This window comes from Salmo salar, chromosome ssa14, assembly GCF_905237065.1.
Source record: "Salmo salar chromosome ssa14, Ssal_v3.1, whole genome shotgun sequence".
In the NCBI taxonomy this organism is placed as follows: domain Eukaryota; kingdom Metazoa; phylum Chordata; class Actinopteri; order Salmoniformes; family Salmonidae; genus Salmo; species Salmo salar.
Window position 1 is genome coordinate 32,111,093 of NC_059455.1, and position 22,033 is coordinate 32,133,125.

The window sequence follows — 22,033 nt, forward strand, 5'->3', positions numbered from 1 at the left end:
CTTAATTGCCTGCTGTCTGTAAGCTGTTAGTGTCTTAACGACCGTTCCACAGGTGCATGTTCATTAATTGTTTATGGTTCATTGGGAAACAGTGTTTAAACCTTTTACAATGAAGATCTGTGAAGTTACTTGGATTTTTACGAATTATCTTTGAAAGACAGGGTACTGAAAAAGGGCTGTTTCTATTTTTTAGTTTACATAGACATTTTGCACGTTTTGTTTCTTTGTTTCACCACACAAAACACTAGGTTACCTGGGGTGGCAAGTAGCCTAGTGGTTAGAGTGTTGGGCCAGTAACTAAAAGGTTGCTAGATCAAATCCCTGGGCTAACAAGGTAAAAATCTGTTGTTCTACCCCTGAACAAGTCACCCACTGTTCCTAGGCTAAATAAGAATTTGTTCTTAACTGACTTGCCTAGTTAAATAAAGATGAAAAAAACTGACTAAAACAGTAGCAAGATACCGCCAGGGCTATTGTGTAATGATCGTCGTGCAGGAAGGAAGAAGTGGACCAAGGCGCAGCTGGGAGCGAACTCATGTTGTTTATTACAGACTGAAATAACACGGTCAAAACAGAGAATAAACGTATCGCTACTGCTCCAACAAAAAGAGACAACAACCCACAAACATCGTGGGGGGAAAAGGAACTTAAATATGATTCCCCAATCAGAGGCAACTAGTGACAGCTGTCTCTGATTGGGAATCGACAGAACCCAACATAGAAATACGCCCCAAAGCAAGGCTATACCAAAAACATAGAAAATAAACTATAGAAATGCCACACCCTGACCAAAATAGAAGAGTTCACCTGGTCAGGGCGTGACATATTGACTGTTTTTCCCATTAAGAAAGTCACTCACTGCCATCAAAATCATCTTTGACGATATATTTCTTCATTTTTCCTTACCCTTTGTTGTCTCATATTCACAGTACTTTTACTATTTCCCAACGGCATTTTTTAAATATGCATGCTCATCAGCACCCCATCAAAAATGAAATCACAGTTGTCCTGATTTTAATGGAAGGTCCCAATATCATCACTGTGACACTAACCCTAATCTCTGTCCCACTCGGACCGTTAATTCACCCAGCTCTCAAGCCCAGGTGGGATTTGGTGGAAGATAAAATATTAACTGAGAAAGGAATTTTCCCAATGGCAACAAGTAGATCACTCACCGGAAATAACCTAGGATGACTACAGCCACCATAAGTGATCCCAGAGAGATGGAGTATCCCACTGTATAGATGAGGTACAAACGGTCAAACACTTCCTGTTGAGAGAGACAAGGACATATGAAGGAGAAACATTAGAGAGATGGAGGACCCAACTGTCTAGATGAGGTACAGTCAGTCAAACACCTCCTGTTGGGACAAGAGAGACAAGGACATATGAAGGATAAATGTTGTTTGTCAAATCATGTACTGTGTACTCAGAGGTGTCAGCCTACTTACAGTAGCTTGGTTGAGGAAGTGATAGAAGTGATAGATATTTGATAAATCCATGACTAGTATGTGCCTGGTGTGCTAGATTAATCATTTTACAATACATAAAACATGGCTATACAGTCATTGACCGATGACATTCCAATTACACAATATTGTCCCCATACATTTGTTGATAAAGTCAAGCTATCATGGGCCTCTGTGCCTTGTGTGCTACATTTATCATTTACAATATATACAACCTACCATTCCAATGACACAATATTGTCCCAATAAATCTGTGATAAATAAATTACACATTTCATGCTTTCCAGAAGCACTGAGGATAATGTTACTCTTGACAAACGACTCACAGTCATTTTATATATCTTGTATTCAAATTTGCAATGTACTATGTATTAGACTTAGATATTATGTGTATGTACTGACATGTAGGCTATTTGTGACATTTTAACTATATGTAGTTCAGTCCTTGACTAATAATGTTCTGTACTATGTATTATGTCATGTTTCATGTGGATCCCAGGAATAGAAGCTGCTTCTTTTGCAGTGGCTAATGGGGATCTTAATAAATACCAAATACCAATACAGTTGCAGGCTACACATTGCAACATAGAAAACTGCTGTGGACCGAAAACTAAACAGCCTGCATACCAAAGTTCAGAGAAGCTTATGTCAATGTGTGCAACCATTCCAAGGTCAAAGGTCATGCCATGGTGTGCGACCGTTCCAGGCCTCTAATTAGTTTCTGAATGAAATGGGGTGCATTGCTTCTGACAGCGAGCTGCTCACCAGACGACTAAAGCCCACCAGGCAATAAGGCTGCCCACCAAGAGACTGACTGAGATGACTCCAGGTTTTAATAAACGGAACATTTGGCTTGAGAGATGTGCCGCGCTCACAAAAGCCTGGGTGAGGTGTCGAGAGTGCTGGGGCTTCCAGCAGGAGATTACAGCACAGAGCATGCAGCCAGAGGACATACCGCTGGAGAGGCAAGAAGCTAGCACACCTGGGTTCAAATAGGACTTGTTTTCTTTCAAATACTTTAGTTGCACTTGATTGAGCTTGCCTGGCGTAATGGAACCAACAGCATAGTTCCAAAATAATACACTTTGGCCATCTGGCTCTCCAGGTAGGCTCAATCAACCCTCAAAGTATTTGCAAGAAAACGAACACTGTTTGAATCTAGGTCTGGCCTCCAGCTAGCTACCCGTGGTCCCTGTATCAACACAGCCTAGTGGAGGGGCTACTCTGGGGCCTGCTGTAACCAGAGCCTCCTCCACTGCTGTTATCATTTAGGGATGGAGACAGAGCGCCAAACCAAAGGGTTCCTAAGTTGTGGTGCGCGGCTGAAGGGTTTCATTGCTGCTGCTATGAATCCTGGAACCGGGAGACCATTGGCATAAGGAGGAAAATTAGGGGGCCTCATCAAAATGTGGATGGATACCCACAATCTCCTCCACCCAAAACCTTAATGTTGAGAGCCACATTTAAAAGAAGGAGAGAAGAATGCAGGTGGGGAGAGACCAGAGAAATGTTGGGGTTAACAGGAGAAAAAGCTGCATTGAGCAGCACTGAAGAGAAAACAGATCCTATTGGGAAGAAAAAACATTGGACAGTAAAAATCACAAAGGCTGAATGTCCGCTCTTTGTTTTATCTGATGGTCCACTTTCCCTGTGCTCTCTGGCCCTACCCTTGTCAGCTGAGCAGATCTCGTCACTATCCAACCTAGGATCTTCATTTGATCACTCTGTTGCAGTAGAACCTTCCTGCAAACGTGTAGTGTATTTGAGGTTTAAAAAGGCTTCTGAATTTAGTAGTCAACTTTTCAGTTACTGGCCCAACGCACTTAACCACTAGGCTACCTGTCACCCTAGCTTTACCTTCATTAAACGGATTCTTACAATCTGATATGATTCCTGTAGGCCTCTTCCCCTGACTTAAATGGATTGGAGCTGGATTGGATTGTCAGAAAAAAGGGTACATGACTGGCACCTCTCTCCCAAAATAATACAAAGCACTTTAGCCAGGATTTCGAGGGAAATATTCAACATGTGGAAATAGATTTTTTTCAAGACTGATTTTTTTCAAAGCAACTTTAATCATAGAAAGATGACTGATACTGATATCTATTTCCTTTGCTTTATTCTGCTGTTATCACAGAGGTCATTCCAATTTCATTACATTCCATTCAGTAGTCCTTTACACTCACTCACTCACTCGGTATGAAAATAGCAGATTTGGACACTGATAAGCACCTCATTTGGAACTCAGTGGCTGTACAGTAACATGCTATACATCAGGGGTTCTCAACACTTTTTGGATCCGGGGACCCCTTTTGTGGTCGCAAATTCATCAGGGACCCCCTCATAATCAGAACACAACTCGAGTGAGATAAAAAATAGCATACAAAGACTTCGGCAGTGCATGGAAGTACGAACCAACTCTCGGGCCCTGGAAAATACAATTTTAAAATTCCGCCTCTTGGCAATGTAGAGAACATTTTTCAAGCTAATTTCCTAAAAATTCTACACATTTTGTCATGGGGCAGAGAAATGTTTTGTTGTTGTAGCTTTAAAGCTAATATCCTGCAATTCTACAAATGTTGCCATGAGGCAGAGAGAAGACTTTGCAGTTTTAAATTACAGTGCATTCATGTTCCCCAAAACTTTTTGGGGGAATGCAAGAAGTATTAAGTTGAAATTTGTATAATTGGTGGAGTACTGTGGATACCAATATCCCTGTGAGCCTACCAGGCTCATGTTGCCCACCATGCCCATGTTGCCCAGGGTTAAGAACAGAAATTGTAGATTAATAATATTACATTGTATTACACCCTCTAAACTTATTCCACGGATCCTTTGGCTCAATTTGTTTAATCTGTTGTTATTAGTAAAATAAATATTTTAAAAAAATAGACTGAGTGTACAAAACATTAGGAGCACCTTCCTAATATTGAGTTGTACCCCCTTTTGCCCTCAGAACTGCCTCAATTTGTTGGAGCATGGATTCTACAAGGTGTCAAAATCATTCCACAGGGATGCTGGCCCATGTTGACTCCATTGCTTCCCACAGCTGTGTCAAGTTGGCTGGATGTCCTTTGGGTGGTGGACCATTCTTGGTTCACACAGGAAACTGTTGAGCATTGCAGCAGCATTGCAGTTCTTGACACACTCAAACCGGTGCACCTGACACCTACTACATTACCCCGTTCAAAAGCACTTATATATTTTGTCTTGCCCATTTGTTTTTACCTTTATTTAACTAGGCAAGTAAGTTAAGAACACATTCTTATTTACCATGACAGCCAACCAGGGAACAGTGGGTTAACTGCCTTGTTTAGGGGCAGGACAACAGATTCCTACCTTGTCAGCTCAGGGAATCGATTCAGGGAATCGATCCAGCAACCTTTCGGTTACTGGCCCAATGCTCTAACCACTAGGCTGCCTGATACCCTCATTCACCCTCCTGAATGGCACACACAATCCATGCCTCAATTGTCTCAAGGCTTAAAAATCATTATTTATCATCCTTCATCTACACTGATTGACGTGGATTTAACAGGTGACACCAATAAGGGATCATAGCTTCGATCTGGACAGTCTACGTCATGGATATCATAAGGTGAATGCACCAATTTGTAAGTCGCTCTGAATAAGAGCGTCTGCTAAATGACGTAAATGGAAATGGAAATGGAAAGAGCAAGTGTTCCTAATGTTTTGTAAACTCAGTGTATGATAGAGCTTAGGGTCTCTGCTATACAGAGCTGTATAAGATTCGAACCGCGTTCTAATTGTTAGCATAATGCAGAAATAGAAGATGTTCCCATCCCTCCTGCTAATTGGGATTTTTTTGTTGTTGATTTTGTTGTCTGAGCGAGAGGAATGCTGTAAATTAAGAGCATTTGATGTGTTCTGAAATATCAGACATTGAACATTATAATAAATACCGCTTTGATGTCATACAAGCAAACCATACACCCATGTGTCCAAATGTGAAATTCATATTTCAATATGATAAAGCTCATGTAATTTACAGTATCAACGTTTCTGATCACTTTGTTTGATGTGCAGTTCCAAGGATAACATGGCATTATACCCTGGGTTGTTCTGAACAGAATGAGCCTGAACGCTTTCAAATTATGCCCACCTGACCCAGATTGTGATTTATAATGGACCATTTTTAGATTGCGTGAACAACAACAACAACAGTTACAAACAAAAGTGTGCTAGCCTCAGTTCCTCAAGGACATACATAGCTAGGAGAGCTAAAAAAAAAAAGTAAATTAAGACTGTTCTTTGAGTCATAAAAAATAAATTATAGAAATTAGAAATTACCTGTGCACACCAATTAGGCCTCTCACTCATTCCCTTGTAATTTCTTTGTCATGTTGCACCTACCCCACATTTTCCATGAATATTCTTATAATGTTATTGAATATGTCCAGAGTATTTTCAGATTTCATAATTGTCAAATGCTGCGAAAAGTGCAGCGTAACGTTTGGATTCAGTCTCGTGTCAGGTGGTTTGGATTCAGTCTCGTGTCAGGTGGTTTGGATTCAGTCTCGTGTCAGGTGGTTTGGATTCAGTCTCGTGTCAGGTGGTTTGGATTCAGTCTCGTGTCAGGTGGTTTGGATTCAGTCTCGTGTCAGGTGGTTTGGATTCAGTCTCGTGTCAGGTGGTTTGGATTCAGTCTCGTGTCAGGTGGTTTGGATTCAGTCTCGTGTCAGGTGGTTTGGATTCAGTCTCGTGTCAGGTGGTTTGGATTCAGTCTCGTGTCAGGTGGTTTGGATTCAGTCTCGTGTCAGGTGGTTTGGATTCAGTCTCGTGTCAGGTAGTTTGGATTCAGTCTCGTGTCAAGTGGTTTGGATTCAGTCTCGTGTCAGGTGGTTTGGATTCAGTCTCGTGTCAGGTGAACTGTTGCGTCCTCAATTTTGGTCCAGTAATTTCCCAATACTCTCCAAAATGTCCCCTTTAAATTGTAATCATGGTTATGCATATGCTTCTCATATTTCTTATGTTAGAAACATTTCTATTTGGCCCTATCCATATAGGCCAATTCCCACGATCGTAACGGGTTAAACCCCTTGGCCCTCAACAACCATTATTAGAGGTGTTCATTTCAATGATCGAATGGATTTCCTTAACACTCAGTTCTACGCCAGTGGACTGCCATGGGTTGCAGTTTGTCTGTCCTGTCACTGGGCCTTGATAAGGAGGTGGTAGGTAATCAGCCCCTGAATGCAAGTATGGGTCGCTGCAGCCCATGGAGACTGGAGTATGGGTGACAGGGTGTGTCGAAAGGAGTAGTTGTGTGGAAAGCGAATCAGCTAATTGGGAAGATTTGTTGCCACTCAACACCGTTTTGTGTGGCTGATTGGGGTGCACGACGAGTCGATAAGCCAGTGACCAGTGAACCAGTGTTGTATTGACATGCCTGCCGACCTGAGATGCTTCCATTTGGGTATCACGGTCGTGTCGCCGGCGGTAGCTAACATGCAATTGATTCACCTCCCATCATTTTATTTCAAGTAGGATAGCAGCCTACACAATAAACAACTAACATGGATAACCATATAGATATCACCTTGATACATACATACAGTCTACTACTCAATGGGGAGGGCATGAACGGCAACAACACCGGGACACAGTGCCTTTCGCTCCGCTTGACAAGCACTTCTGTCCGGCAACGGCTGGGGAAGTAGCTACCTAGTAGCCAATATCAGGGAGACAGTAAGCACACGCATACAATGCATGAAGCGACTGTACTCCCATCTTCAGTACATTTAATCAAAAATAAATAATTGTCAGTTTTATTACTGAAAATGTACAATTATTTGTGTAAAACTAAATACGACTCAGACTCATCCTCTGCCTTCGAAACACAAGTCCAAACTCTCGCTGTACGGTAGCTCATGCCGCGTTCACGTGCTAGTTGGAACTAGGAAACTCTGACATTTTTGACCTGCTAACTGGTTGTAGTTCTACACGTGCCTCGTTCAACCAGTTAGTTGGATATTTCTAGTTCCGACTACCACGTGAGTGTATGGTAGTTGCGTCGTAAGAAACAATAAAACAGCTTAATCATTTATTATGTGGATTATAATTAATGGACATTTTTTTAGGGGTTGATACATTTTTCATAAGGGAAAATCCAGTCTGGAATTTCAAAGTGGATGTCACAAACTTCATAAGCCTTTTTAAAGCTCAAATACACTACAAGTTTAACTAGGTGAAACATTGCTCCTGTAACTCACTTCCTACCACAAGTATTTTCATTTAGCAGATGCTCTTATCCAGAGAAACTTACAGGAGCAATTAGGGCTAAGTGCCTTGCTCAAGGGCACATCAACAGAGTTTTCACCTACAGTGGGGGGAAAAAGTATTTGATCCCCTGCTGATTTTGAACGTTTGCCCACTGACAAAGAAATGATCAGTCTATAATTTTAATGGTAGGTTTATTTGAACAGTGAGAGACAGAATAACAACAACAAAAATCCAGGAAAACGCATGTCAAAAATGTTATAAATTGATTTGCATTTTAATGAGGGAAATAAGTATTTGACCTCCTCTCAATCAGAAACTGGCACAATGCGCTTAACTGCTAGGCTACCTGCCTACTGTTGTGTTTTTCACATAATCTCCATGGGGGAAATAAGTCAATTGTCATGTCTGGTTTTCATTTCAAATAGTCCAACAATTCTGAGGGACATGTCTTTTGTTCCACTTCGCAACACTTCATCTAAATGATTAACAGGGTTTTTATGTTCATCTTCTAAATATATATTGTTATTGTTAGGTTTCTTACAAATTAGTAGAAACATCAGAAAAAGCAGAAGGTAAACTTGTCTAACAATGGGGATGACAGACAGACAATGAACACTGTAGATGCTCATTAAGTCATTAACTCCTGAGGTCCTGACCTGTTTCACCCTCGACAACCACTGTGATTATTATTATTTGACCCTGCTGGTCATCTATGAACATTTAAACATCTTGTCCATGTTCTCTTATAATCTCCACCTGGCACAGCCAGAAGAGGACTGGCCACCCCTCATAGCCTGGTTCCTCTTTTTTCCTAGGTTCTGGCCTTTCTAGGGAGGTTTTCCTAGCCACCGTGCTTCTACACCTGCATTGCTTGCTGTTTGGGGTTTTAGGCAGGGTTTATGTACAGCACTTTGAGATATCAGCTGATGTAAGAAGGGCTTTATAAATACATTTGATTTGATTTGATTAAGTTATAGACAAAGTTAGAGAATGATTGAACACTCAGAGAGTGTGAGCTAGGTAGCTGTTCCAGTATGCTTAGACACAAAGCCCCCTCCAGGACCATCTGATGTGTGACAGAAATGAAAAGCAGCCCACTGCATACTGTTGTAGTGAAAATTACCTTTGTTCTGACCAATCAAATCACACGTCCAATATCATTAACATTCTAATACCTCCACATTGATTATGCGTGCTAATGCCACAACAGCCCCCAAAGAATAGAATAGATTGAAATGTCACACTTTTTTTCAGAAATGACACACAATGGCCACTGTCCCTGTCCACTACTATTGTGTCACGTCTCTGACAAAGTTGGCATTGTCTAATGGTGCGGAGAAATGAATGCTGGGATGGACATGACTCTCACCTTCTCATTGTTTTTGTTATAGTGTGAGAGGAATTTTGCACATTCGCTGTAGTTGGCCCATGTCTTGTTGTTGTTGGTGGTCAGCTCCCATGTCCCATTGTTGTCACAGCGACGATAGGCTAGTCCTGTAGAATACAACACAATTACAGAAAACAACAGAATGACACGACACACATGTCGTTTCTTTTCACCTGTAAGTGCATATTGCCGTTGTCTAATCACATCGGAAATCATGGGCATTTCAACAACTTCACAACAGCCTTGTAAGACGAAGTACTTACATAAAGAAATGCAATATCTTGTTGCATTGCCATAGCTATAGAAATATATTGAAAATAAATGCCCCATGCTGTGTTACAGATTAAAGTAGATAAAAGATGATCCACTATCTCAGCGGCCTATTGGCTATCTTACTAATGTGGGCAATGAGCACCATGACCTAAAATGGAAAATGAGCTATGTGCAAGAGAACTGTTGAACTGCAGGCTATCAAGGGGCCAGTGTTACCTTTATGGTTGAAGTCATAAATGTACTCTGGACAGGCAGTGGACACAAGCTTCCCAGGAGACCCCTCAGGCCAACAAACAATGCCATCCCACTCTGGCGAGCAGTAACCATCTGCAGGAGTAGAGACAAAGCAATGGGGACATTTAAGTGTAGTGAGTTTGAGTGTTCACTGCCTTGGCTCCAACATTACACTGCTGGAGGCTTCTTTCTTATATTCCAGAGCACCAGTGAGTAGCTGTTTTTTTTTATTGTGTTGTCCTCTAAAGACGGTACACAAATGAACTTTAACCTAATGTTATGATCATAAATAGCATGTAGAGAAAGACAGCCCTAGCGGCCTGTTAATTGGTGGGTATGCAGGAAACAGATGCAATGTCCTTTGTGACGCTGAATGTTCACAACATCAGTCATCCAGAGCAGTGTTGTGTTCTGTCTGCTGGATATGTTTGGTCTTTACAATTAAGGCTCAACAAACCAGCATTGAATTCCCAAAACACCTCTGAAATGTCTACATTTGCAAGCAAATGTGTGTCAATTTCAATGTTTTTATTTTAATTTGTTGTGGCATGCATCCGCTTCAATCCCATCCGATATATCAAATCAGTGACGGTAGGCTGTTTATGTCCACCCCACAAGAAAGTCATGTTTGCTAGTCTACGTTGCTTCCTCTGCCTGAAATGGACACTTGCAATGTTGTAATCATTAAATAACTGAGTAGGTCTAAGCAGGCATGTTTCTAATGATCCATAGGAGCGGCATAGGCCTAAACGGGCTATTTATTGAAAGCTTATGATCTCACCGCAGCACTCACACGCTATAGTGCATCTGTTTTGTTAAAGTGGTTTTAATATGGATCTTATTTGTGGAGATTCCATGCAAAATTAAGAAAACAACAGTGACAAGGCTGCAGCGTTCTGGCTCCCTGGGAAGAAACAAAGATACTATGACGCAACACTGAACACAGAGTCTAGTCTACCACAGTGGAAGAGCAGAGTCAAGCAGAAATGTTGTTCTGCTAACCGCTCTTAAATCCACCCTTTCGTAAAATGTTTCTTCCTCGCTCCCTGAGTGTGTGTACTGTGCAGTGAAGTTGCTATTTGTACAAGTTTGCGAAAATGCCTTTAACGCACAATGAATTGTTGTGAGTTGAAGGCAGAAGCCTTACTTTTCTGGGATCAGCAGCCTCACGTTCATTAATACGGGCAGCAGTAGCATTTTAGAACATTATTATTAACCCTAGCCCTGCAATAGTGGGAGTGTAGTCCCCTCTCCCCACAGATCCCTGGCAGACGCAGGTTTCTGGCTATGCTTTTATTTTCTATTATTGAAAACATCTGCCCCACACTCACCACTAATAACTAGTTGAGGATAAAACTAGAACTGGTTTCTCTTTGCTTTACATCTATTATTGTCTCATTCCTGTAATCAAAGTTACAAAGAAACATCAGAGGCAATGACAAAATGCTTTTTATGTGCCTTCAAAATGGCCTGTCACCCGGCTCTCAATTAGAGCGTAGACTTTGTATAAATTAGACTGATTTTGGATTGTGAGAGATGACAGGGTTGAAAAAGTAGCCAAAGAAGCTTCACGTTTTTCAAAATCACAATGACCACATGGTCCTGGGAGTGAAGTGAGAATGAAATCGGTCTTAGGTTTTAGTTTTTTTGGCTGTACTTTTAATAGTCATTGGACCACCTACCAACAGACTCAAATTAAACACAGAACACACACATATATCATTTCCTATAAATTCCATGACCATGATTTAAATATAAACGTGACTGTGGGGGACTTTGGTATTGGTGATCTATTATAGGTTTTAAATAACATTTTCTTTTCCCTGCAATCATTTGATTCAGGCCTTGCAGATGTCAAAACATATATCGCAGTAGAGTTTTGATATGTACAAGCTCTTATGATGATTGCTGATGTTATTTTACACTGAGACCACAGGTTTGAATGCTGAGCTATTTTCACACACTGCAAGGTCTAGGGCCTTGAACCCACATCCTTCTACTGTCCTAACCAGGCAAACCTCAGTGTCTCCCTCAATGAAAACGTTGTGTCAAGGAAGTAATGGAGAACTCAAGTATTTAAGGCACAAATGAAAAATAATAACAAATAGATGGGCTTCACAGTGAAACACCGCAACGCTAAGCAAGACCCTCTCCTTGGGCAGAGGTTGGCCGACCACCCTACCAGCCACCACTTTCAAAATAGCTAGAATAGCAAGATCAATTCATTACTATTTGCAAAAAGGTCTCCCCTCCACATTATTAATAGTTAGGCTAACCAAGAGTTTACAGTGGCACAGAACACCAAGGGTGGTGACACACAATATAGGCAAGACAAATCTGGAAGTCCTCAAAATTGCATTCAGTTGCTATTCTTTGAGTTTGAGTCAGAATGCAGGTTTCATGGTTTTTCCACAATAGAGGAGACCACAATTAGCAGTAACCTATAAAAAAAAAAGGGTACTCTTTTCTTGGCCAAGGCAACATTACAAAAATAAAAACGATTCATAAAATATAATTGCCTGTTAACAGCAACAGTTTCCATCATCATTTCTACAGGGTCATCATTAGACTCACTACACCATAGACTATACCGTAACATTCCAGAACATAACGATGTGGAAGTCTTTGCCACCTAATATAATATATTGTCATTCTACCATAATCAATTATGTTTGTAATAGGCATCTAAATAAAACATGTTGATTGAATATCGACATAAAATAAATAACAATAAACAGATCAACAGATGTGCACATTAGGTTCAAATGAAATTCAAATGAAAGCGCTAAGAGTGAAATAATAAAGTTAAAAAAACTAAAGCGCACAAAATGAGATCTTGAATTCTTTTTCAGGCAGAAAGTATACCAGAGCCTTTTCCCTCTCTTTGAGAGGCAGGTCATATGTTTACCCTAATTTCAGCATCAACTGAGCTATGATTCGAAAGACGTGTGCAACCTTCCAAAAGGGGCCGGGATACAGCCACCAGATAAAGGCTATGTCGAGTCTACTACTCTCTGACAGCGTCATCAGGTATACAGGTCAAGTAGTGGTCATCTCTGACGCATCTACTGTTTGCCCGAAAATTGTCCCTCCAGCAACAGCTTTGTATAGAAACCATATCCAAAGTAGATCTCTAAAGAAGTGTATCTAGAAAGTAACATAAATGTACCCGAGAACATATTAGAAAAGGTAGACCATCAAGAGAAATCATTGAAACATGAGTTTTAATTGGTATTTGAATAAATTATTAAATGGCCCACATTTGTCAGTTTCTGAATTTCTATTCATTACACAAAATGACTAATTTAAATATAAACAGACCCAAACTGAAGGTAACAGTTCTATTCTCCCAGGTGATAAAAAGTACAATACTGCATATGTGAACATATCAGCAAAAGTAACCATCAAGAGCACAGGAGGTTGGTGGCACATTAATTGGGGAGGACAGGCTTATGGTAATGGCAGAATGAATGGAATGGCATCAAATACAGTACATGAAACATACGGTTTGATGCCATTCCATTTGCTCCGTTCCAGACATTATTATGAGCCGTCCTCCCCTCAGCAGCCTCCACTGATCAAGAGAATAATTAAAACATTTTAATTGGTCTTTGGAATATTTGAAAGTTTACCACCACTTTAAAGACAATTATTTCAATTTGTGATATGCATTTCTGTTAATTTCACAAATTGACTCATTTAAAAAGAAACCGACCAAAACTGGAGGTAAGATGTGTATTCTCCATGTTTATAAAGTATTATGCTTACTCAAGACAATTTCATTTAAAATACTCTCCCAAATGACGAAGGATAACTTTCTAGTCTAAGGAAACTGTTGAAGGCTGAAATGAACCCTGGAAATGTACCCCAGATACCTGGAAAAAGAGTAACGCCTCATACAACAGTGACACGCAACAAATGTCAGGCTGCATTACGGGTGACGGTGGTCAGAGGAGGCAAGGTGCCTGTCATCTTAGAACACTCTAATGTGGCTATAAGAGCTCTGCTTAGTGTCAAGTGTCTAGGATCATTCTGATCAATACACTTCGAGGAAAGACATGCAGGCTTTACACTTTCCCTCTTAAACACTGAAACCATCACCTTCAAACAAGTATTTTGACGACTGTTGATAATAGATTACCACATAATTCGTTATTTTAAGTTCTATTTCGAGTTATACCTAAAACTGTGAACATTTGCAGAATATGTGCACATTTGGGGAATGTGGTGAGAGATAATATAACTACTGGGTATCTATCAACAATACCTTTTGCTTTCTTAATTTTAAAATAAAGGTTTGCAATGCTGTGTTTCATTTACAGAGAAGTTTTGTTTAGAAAGCCTGAGAACCCAACACAGAAAGAACCCAAGAAGACCACAATGAACCAGGGTTAAAGAGAAAATAATATGACTGGCTGGATATGGAATCCAAAACCTCTTTAGAATAATCAACCAGAAAAAACGACAGTGACCACAGAGACAGGGGGATTCTGGGGTCTGGCTGAACGTGACAGTCTTCACATAACCACAAGTAAACAAATATGGACCGGATTCTCTCAAAAAGCCCCCTGACCATCGTAACCTCCTAACCATACAGGAAGAAATATAATACATTTTCCCCTCTTAATTTCAGACTACTGTACAGCCATGGTATCTGTATTTGTCCAGTATGAATGCCTCATATTAAAGCTACAATCTGATATTGGATCAACGCCAGCAGCAGCCACACTAATTGGAATAATGTGAGTCAATGGTGACAAAGGAAGGAAACCATTTTCTCCACATGAGATAATTCATCTTGTGACAGGCTCTAAAAACACATTTACATTTTCTGGTTTTCTGTCAGAGCCGAGTTATTATTCCTACAGAAACCCTGTCCTGTTTCCATGTCTGATGCATATTAGTTCTGACCCACTCAATAATCTGTACATCTCAGCCTCTAAATCCACTGCTTCCTCTGTTCTGTGTCAACACTGTTATAGTGATGTTGTCAGTTCAAACAGAGTTATTTTTCTGCTTGGCCAACCTAGTAGACAAAATAATGCTTATGTTCCTGGTGTGTCCTCAGGTGCTAATGTGACAGAACTAGACATGTGCATGGTTAACAGAGCAGGCAGTGAACCAACAGATTAACTGTGCAGGGAGCCACAGATGTCATTTATCCATTACCAATGTGACAAGACTGTTTTCATGTCAATGAAAAAAACAAAACACAACGTCAGGTAGGTTGACACGTCAGGTTTACATAACTTTTATCTGAGATTAGTTTTTTACTCACCACCAGGCTTGTGTTTGTTACTGATGGCCACCTCACACTTGCGTTTGGCTTTAAACAGTAGGCCGATCTGTTCCTCTTTGGTGAGCACATCATCTGCCTCCACCTGCATAGAAAGGACAATGACACTGAGTTAGTGGAGCGAGGAGCAATCATTCTTCCATCAACACAATGGAAAAGTGAAGCATCTGAAACAACGTGAAACTTGAATTGTAACAAACATCAGATAGCGGAGCAGCAATGCATTGTTGTGAAACCACATTTCATTTCCCATATCAATAAGCATTTTATGTGAGGTTGACAGCTTTGTGAAATACATCAAATGGACAATATTATCCACTTTTATGAATTTCTCAACAAACACAGCTTCTCCCCCCCAAACACACACACACACACACACACACACACACACACACACACACACACACACACACACACACACACACACACACACACACACACACACACTGTATATAAACAACTAGCCTAGAGAACAGCAGTAGGTGGTAGTGTGTGTAATGTGTGCATGCATGCAATGCAACCCAATTATCAAAACCCTGTCACTCATTGTCTCAGTCTAACAATTTCCTCAAACATAAGATAGTGTTTTCTTCTATAATACATTTGAGATTAACCAAAATAAAGGCATTTGGCCAACTGTAAGTCACGATGAGTTGTGTAAACGTAAAGTCGATTACATATTTTTATTTCTGTCTTAACTGCCCATGAAGGCAAAAGGTTATAAAAGACCTTGCGGTTTCTGTTTCTTGTCTAAACAGTATCAGTTTCGCACTTTGTTTATAGACCCAGCTGGTATTCCTGTGATTTTAGCCACTCTGTGGCTTGTGTACCATGAAGCACTAATCAGATATGACACAGAAAAGGGGAAAATACATTTATACCAAATGGTTTCCTCTTACACCTCACAACATTTGCTCAGCTTTCAAACACAGCGTTGGAGAGAGAGCCATAATATCCAGGTGTGGTTTTCTATTCTAGGAAACTTTCCCCCTCCTAATAGGTACCTTTGGCTGGATCTTTCTCTTGACTTTGTGTCGTCTTTGGCATTCAAGACAAAAACATTTATATGCTTACTTACCAGCAGGCCCATTTTCAAACTGTTCATGCAAACTCTTGTAAACTTAAACGAGTGGCACCTAACTCACAAAACTAAATTTCTAATCATTGTAAAGTATTTCATTCATAAAAAGTTTTACTGTACGTGCCAGAAGAACAGTCTAACTGAGCCAAAGTGATGTGATAATGTCAAAGGTTATAAAAAGGTTGACCCTAGACCAGTGGTCACCAACCGGTCGCTCGCGATCGATCTTCAAGGCATTCCGATTGGATCACCAAACATTTCTGTAGAAAAGCCAAGGATAAAGCCTTGTTTAGTTTTTTTTATTTGCCTTGTGCTGTTGGTGGTAGGTGCATTTGATTCAGAAGCCCTGCACGCCGGGTAGGCAAGCTGTTCCCATTTTCAAACATTTCATTTGACTGAAGGGAAAAATGAAAAACTCAAGTTTCATCATCAGGTGGAAGACAGTCTCCCCTCTCTCTGGTCAGTCTCACTGGAGGAAAGGAGAGAACAGGGACCGTGAGAGGCGGACCCTCTTATGCTCTCCCTCCCTCCCTCCCTCCCTCCCTCCGCTGAGACTGACCATCAGATGCAGGTACCATCAGACTGGCTAGGCCACTCCAGGACCTTAATGTGCTTCTTCTTGAGCCACTCCTTTGTTGCCTTGGCCGTGTGTTTTGGGTCATTGTCATGCTGGAATACCCATCCACGACCCATTTTCAATGCCCTGGCTGAGGGAAGGAGGTTCTCACCCAAGATTTGACAGTACTTGGCCCCGTCAAATGATGCGGTGAAGTTGTCCTGTCCCCTTAGCAGAAAAACACCCCCAAAGCATGTTTCCACCTCCATGTTTGACGGTGGAGATGGTGTTCTTGGGGTCATAGGCAGGATTCCTCCTCCTCCAAACACGGCGAGTTGAGTTGATGCCAAAGAGCTCCATTTTGGTCTCATCTGACCACAACACTTTCACCCAGTTGTCCTCTGAATCATTCAGATGTTCATTGGCAAACTTCAGACGGGCATGTATATGTGCTTTCTTGAGCAGGGGGACCTTGCAGGCGCTGCAGGATTTCAGTCCTTCACGGCGTAGTGTGCTACCAATTGTTTTCTTGGTGACTATGGTCCCAGCTGCCTTGAGATCATTGACAAGATCCTCCCGTGTAGTTCTGGGCTGATTCCTCACCGTTCTCATGATCATTGCAACCCCACGAGGGGAGATCTTGCATGGAGCCCCAGGCCGAGGGATATTGACAGTTCTTTTGTGTTTCTTCCATTTGCGAATAATCGCACCAAATGTTGTCACCTTCTCACCAAGCTGCTTGGCGATGGTCTTGTAGCCCATTCCAGCCTTGTGTAGGTCTACAATCTTGTCCCTGACATCCTTGGAGAGCTCTTTGGTCTTGGCCATGGTGGAGAGTTTGGAATCTGATTGATTGATTGCTTCTGTGGACATGTGTCTTTTTTACAGGTAACAAGCTGCGGTTAGGAGCACTCCCTTTAAGAGTGTGCTCCTAATCTCAGCTCGTTACCTGTATAAAAGACACCTGGGAGCCAGAAATCTTTCTGATTGAGAGGGGGTCAAATACTTATTTCCCTCATTAAAATGCAAATCAATTTATAACATTTTTGACATGCGTTTTTCTGGATATTTTTGTTGTTATTCTGTCTCTCACTGTTCAAATAAACCTACCATTAAAATTATAGACTGATCCTTTCTTTATCAGTGGGAAAACGTACAAAATCAGCAGGGGATCAAATACTTTTTTCCACTACTGTATGTTTTACACAGATATGGATTCAAACACCATTAAAGGAGACACTGGTATGATCCAATGTGCCACCACGTTGACCCGAAAGAGACGTTTGGTTTAACAGTAAATTACATGGACTAATATACTGTATATTTTATGCAGGCCTACCCTCAGAGGTACCTCGTAAATCAACTTGACTCTTATTTTTATATTTTTTTTATGACAGTCTATGTCTACTTTTGTTGTCTGTATAGGTAAACACCATATTGTGCCTAATTTCAATAAATCCACTTTTAATCATTTGGGAAATAAGATAGCCAGGCCTTTCAGGGAGGGGATATAATATTAAAATGGAAAATACCAGGCCCACAGCCACACACAGGGCTGCACTGCAACGCTTGACACCATAATGCTTGATCCATCAATATTTTCACAAGTTTAAGAGTTGAAATAAGGATGTCCATTTTGAGAGCTGAATGGGGTTACAGAGGAAAAGAGAAATGTATGGCCTAGGATGGTAAACAACTACAGATGGAACAACCTTTCACCACACAGCGAACAAGGATTGATACAACCTGTTTACTGTACTGGCTATATAGAATATTCCACAGGTCTATTCCAGAGAAGCAAAGATAATATTCACATCTAAATTGCTGCTGACTTCTGTTACTTTATGCAGGGGTAATGGCAGTGACAGGGCAGAAAAACATGAAAACTGGGCTTGATGACGTCAGCCCTTGAATAGATAGGTGTCTTCATCATCTTAGACAGGTGTCTTCATCCAAATCTAAAGACGGCATATTCAGCAAATTAATTTACTTTGACATTAAGTAACCATCTGAGGTTTGAACAAACTATGCACAAGGATGTTGAAGGAGAAAGAAGATCTTAGTCAAGGTATAGAGAGCGCAATTTTTTACTTGAAATTTCTTGCAATGTATTTTTAGGGCTGCCTGGAAGAAAATGTGGCTTTTTTAATGGACACTTAAAAAAAATACAAGTAAGCTACTGAATTGATACCCAGAAATTAGGGATGCACGATTTATCGGTGAACTTAACGGAATCGGATGATATTAGCTAAAAATCCCAACATCGGCAACGGCCCGATGTCTAGTTTAATGCCGTTGTGCAAAACCAATGTCAAAGCTGACGTGCATACCTATATAACGCCACGTAAAATGTTGCGTAACACGTCCAACACAGCATTCCTAACCTAGCCTACAATGTCTGCTGTGTGGATCGAGGAGTCAACAAGTTGAGCAGTCATTTCAAAGAGTAAGAAAATTTCAGCTAGACAACTCAAATGCAAAATCCATTAACGCCAAGATAATGGAATTCATTGCCCTTGACAATCAACCGTTCTCTGTCGTGGGTGATGTTGGCTTTCACCGACTGGTCGAGCCCCAGTACACACTAACATTACCAAGTGCGCTATTGTTCAGATGTTGCCCTACCGGAGTTACACAGTAATAGCGTCACTTAAAGAATATATATATATATTTAAAAAATGAAAATAAATAAACATTGCGTCACTGCTATGAGCTTCACGACTGACATTTGGACCAGTGATGTCAGCCCCATGAGCATTCTGAGTCTGACAGCACAGTGGGTCGTCGAGTATTTCGTACTGAGAAAAGTCGTATTGCATGCTCATGAATGTGCTGGTTGTCATACCATTGCTGCCATTTCAATGGCATTTGAGAACATGTTTGAAACTTGAACACACTAGCTAGCTCCATTCGAACAACTGACTCGAGAAATAAGCTCATCAACTGCACCTGCAGCAGACGTGATACCCTGTGTCATAGCACTGAAACGCCTGCTCAACAAAACTGCAGACAGGCTGTGAACAAGCAACTCGGTGGCACTCTATCTGAGCCTCTTTACTGTGTCGCCACCATGCTCGATGCTATGTACAAGAACTGCTACTTCGATGCAGACAAGAAACAGGGTTTACGTGAAATGTTACATACTGGGCAAGCTGGACAGCTGGACAAGATGGAAACAGACACAGTGACAGTGTGCACAGAGGAAAAGAAGCCACGGACAGACAGAGCTGAAACTTCACTGCTTGACATGTATGATGAAATCCTGGTTGAGAATGAAACGACTGAACAAATGAACAACAAAACAGCACAGCAAGTGAAAGAAATAGGTTTTGATGATGTTTTACTGGTAATAGGGACATACGTAAATGAAAACAAAATAACTTTTTGGTCAGTGTGTGTGTTTGTGTGCGTGTAACCTTTACTTGTTAACTAGGCAAGTCAGTTAAAATAACTAATTATTATTTACAATGACGGCCTACCCCGGCCAAACCCGGACGACGCTGGGCCAATTGTGCGCCGCCCTATGGGACTCCCAATCACGGCTGGATGTGATACAGCCTGGATTCGAACCAGAGACTGTAGTGACGCCTCTTGCACTGAGATGCAGTGCCTTAGACCGGTGCGTCCATGTGTGTGTGTGTTAACTATTTAACTGTACTAGAATGCTTAAAAGGCCGTTAAAATTTAAAATGTCAGTTATCGGTATCGGGGGGGTTTTTGGCAAGGAAAATATCGGAAATCGATATCGGCCAAAATATCATATCGGTGCATCACTACTAGAAATTATTTGATATTGAGATAAAAACAGCTGCATTGGACCTTTAAGTGTGTTAAGTCAGAAAAAGTTAAAAGAGAATAAGAGGCCCTCAATATTTCACTAGCGGACAGTGCAGCTTGCACACGTCTTGATAAGGAAGATACAGTGTAACCCCTCTTTATGCCGAGATATCATGATGTATAATTTCGGATTAGAGCCATCCCCTAGAGGAGGATCATGGTTAATAAGCCTGTGCCTCTTGATTATTTTTGAAAACTTTATTCCTTCTCCACTGGCCGGGCTCCAAACCACCAAAGCAAGCATAACTCTCACATTGAGAAGCTTTTCACATTCTTATTTACCAGCATTCCATTCAAAAATACAGTATTCTTTTTGTAAAATACCTTTGACAGCATGCCCATTTTATTAAATTTTTTAAATACACACCACATACAGTAAACATGCGTTTTCATCATTAGTCCTCTAAATAAAAACATTACTTGAATAAACCACTCGTTTCTGTTTGTCTTCAGACTCCAGGTTAATTAATGAAAGAAAATCTCTTCTTTCAAGGAATGTGTGGACCAATATTGAGTTTGCTGCATATAGGCTGAAGGGACAACACCATTGAAACAGCCAATTATGGCTAGTCTTGCTTTATTAAATGTATAGAATGAATAAAGCTTTAAACTGTGGCCATACTGCACCCTTTTACAGCTCACTCAAGGTTGTCAGTCAATGCTGTTTGAGTAACAGGAGAGAATAGATTTGGTTTCCACAAAAATGTTTCAGAAAGTAAAGATTTTGCTTTTGTTGCAAATGAAATACATGTGATAGGAAGTGGGTGAAAACGAGAGTGACAAGACAAGAAGAACGAGTTGAGCTCTGAGTGGAGACAGTGGGTTCAGCTGCATTACCCACAGTCTTGATTATAGACCGCCTTATACAATGGCAGGACATTTCTTTAGAAACGTGTGGTAAACCAAAGCATTTCCTGAAATGGTCTACTCTGTGTATTTGTGACTCAAATGCTGAAAGTGGAATAAATCGACTCCCATCCAAAAACAGAACGGCAATGTCTGTATGTGTTCCAAGCAGATTAAATTAACATTATGTTATATAAAATGCAACAGCAGATAAGTAAGTTGTTACTGAAATCATATTATTGCACAAATAAAAAAATACATGCATACTATAATGGGGATTGGGGACCATACAGAACAAAGAGGAACTAAACCTAACCTGGGATGGTTAAGATTAAGAAAGATGAAAGTGAGAGATACAATAGCCTACTGCAGACCAATATGCCACTAGGTGTGTTGGACAGGCATTGGACAGGCATTTGACTTCCATGGGGGGGGCACGTTTTTCATGGGACCTCCAATGTGTGCGCTCGCTTGCGTGTGCAATTATTTTTTTTAAAGTGTTTTATAATAAAGACATGTAATTTAACTTTACAAATGTATTACCTTTTAATGTGGCATGAACACAAGCAGTCATGATGTTTTCATCTGATTGTCAAACAAATCACTTCCAAAAGTAGGTTACCTTCGTATGTTCGTCCAAAATAATCCCAGTATCTGTGCACCCGCCAACTTTCTTTCAATTCCATTGGTGTAGTCTTATCTTTTTTTGGTGAGGTAGTGCAACATTTCTTTTACATTTACATTTACATTTAAGTCATTTAGCAGACGCTCTTATCCAGAGCGACTTACAAATTGGTGCATTCACCTTATG

General features: G+C 40.7%; 1 protein-coding gene across 1 annotated transcript in view; it reads right to left on the reverse strand.

Annotated features, from left to right (window-relative positions):
* Positions 1 to 22,033, reverse strand: part of LOC106569329 (parathyroid hormone/parathyroid hormone-related peptide receptor) — a 75,308-nt gene that overhangs the window by 14,638 nt on the left and 38,637 nt on the right. Inside the window, exons 2-5 of the mRNA XM_014140569.2 lie at positions 14,885 to 14,987; positions 9,589 to 9,699; positions 9,082 to 9,206; positions 1,176 to 1,270 (exon numbers count right to left, since the gene is read on the reverse strand). Of these exons, the coding sequence (XP_013996044.1) occupies positions 1,176 to 1,270; positions 9,082 to 9,206; positions 9,589 to 9,699; positions 14,885 to 14,987 (434 nt within the window). The remainder of the gene's footprint in view (positions 1 to 1,175; positions 1,271 to 9,081; positions 9,207 to 9,588; positions 9,700 to 14,884; positions 14,988 to 22,033) is intronic.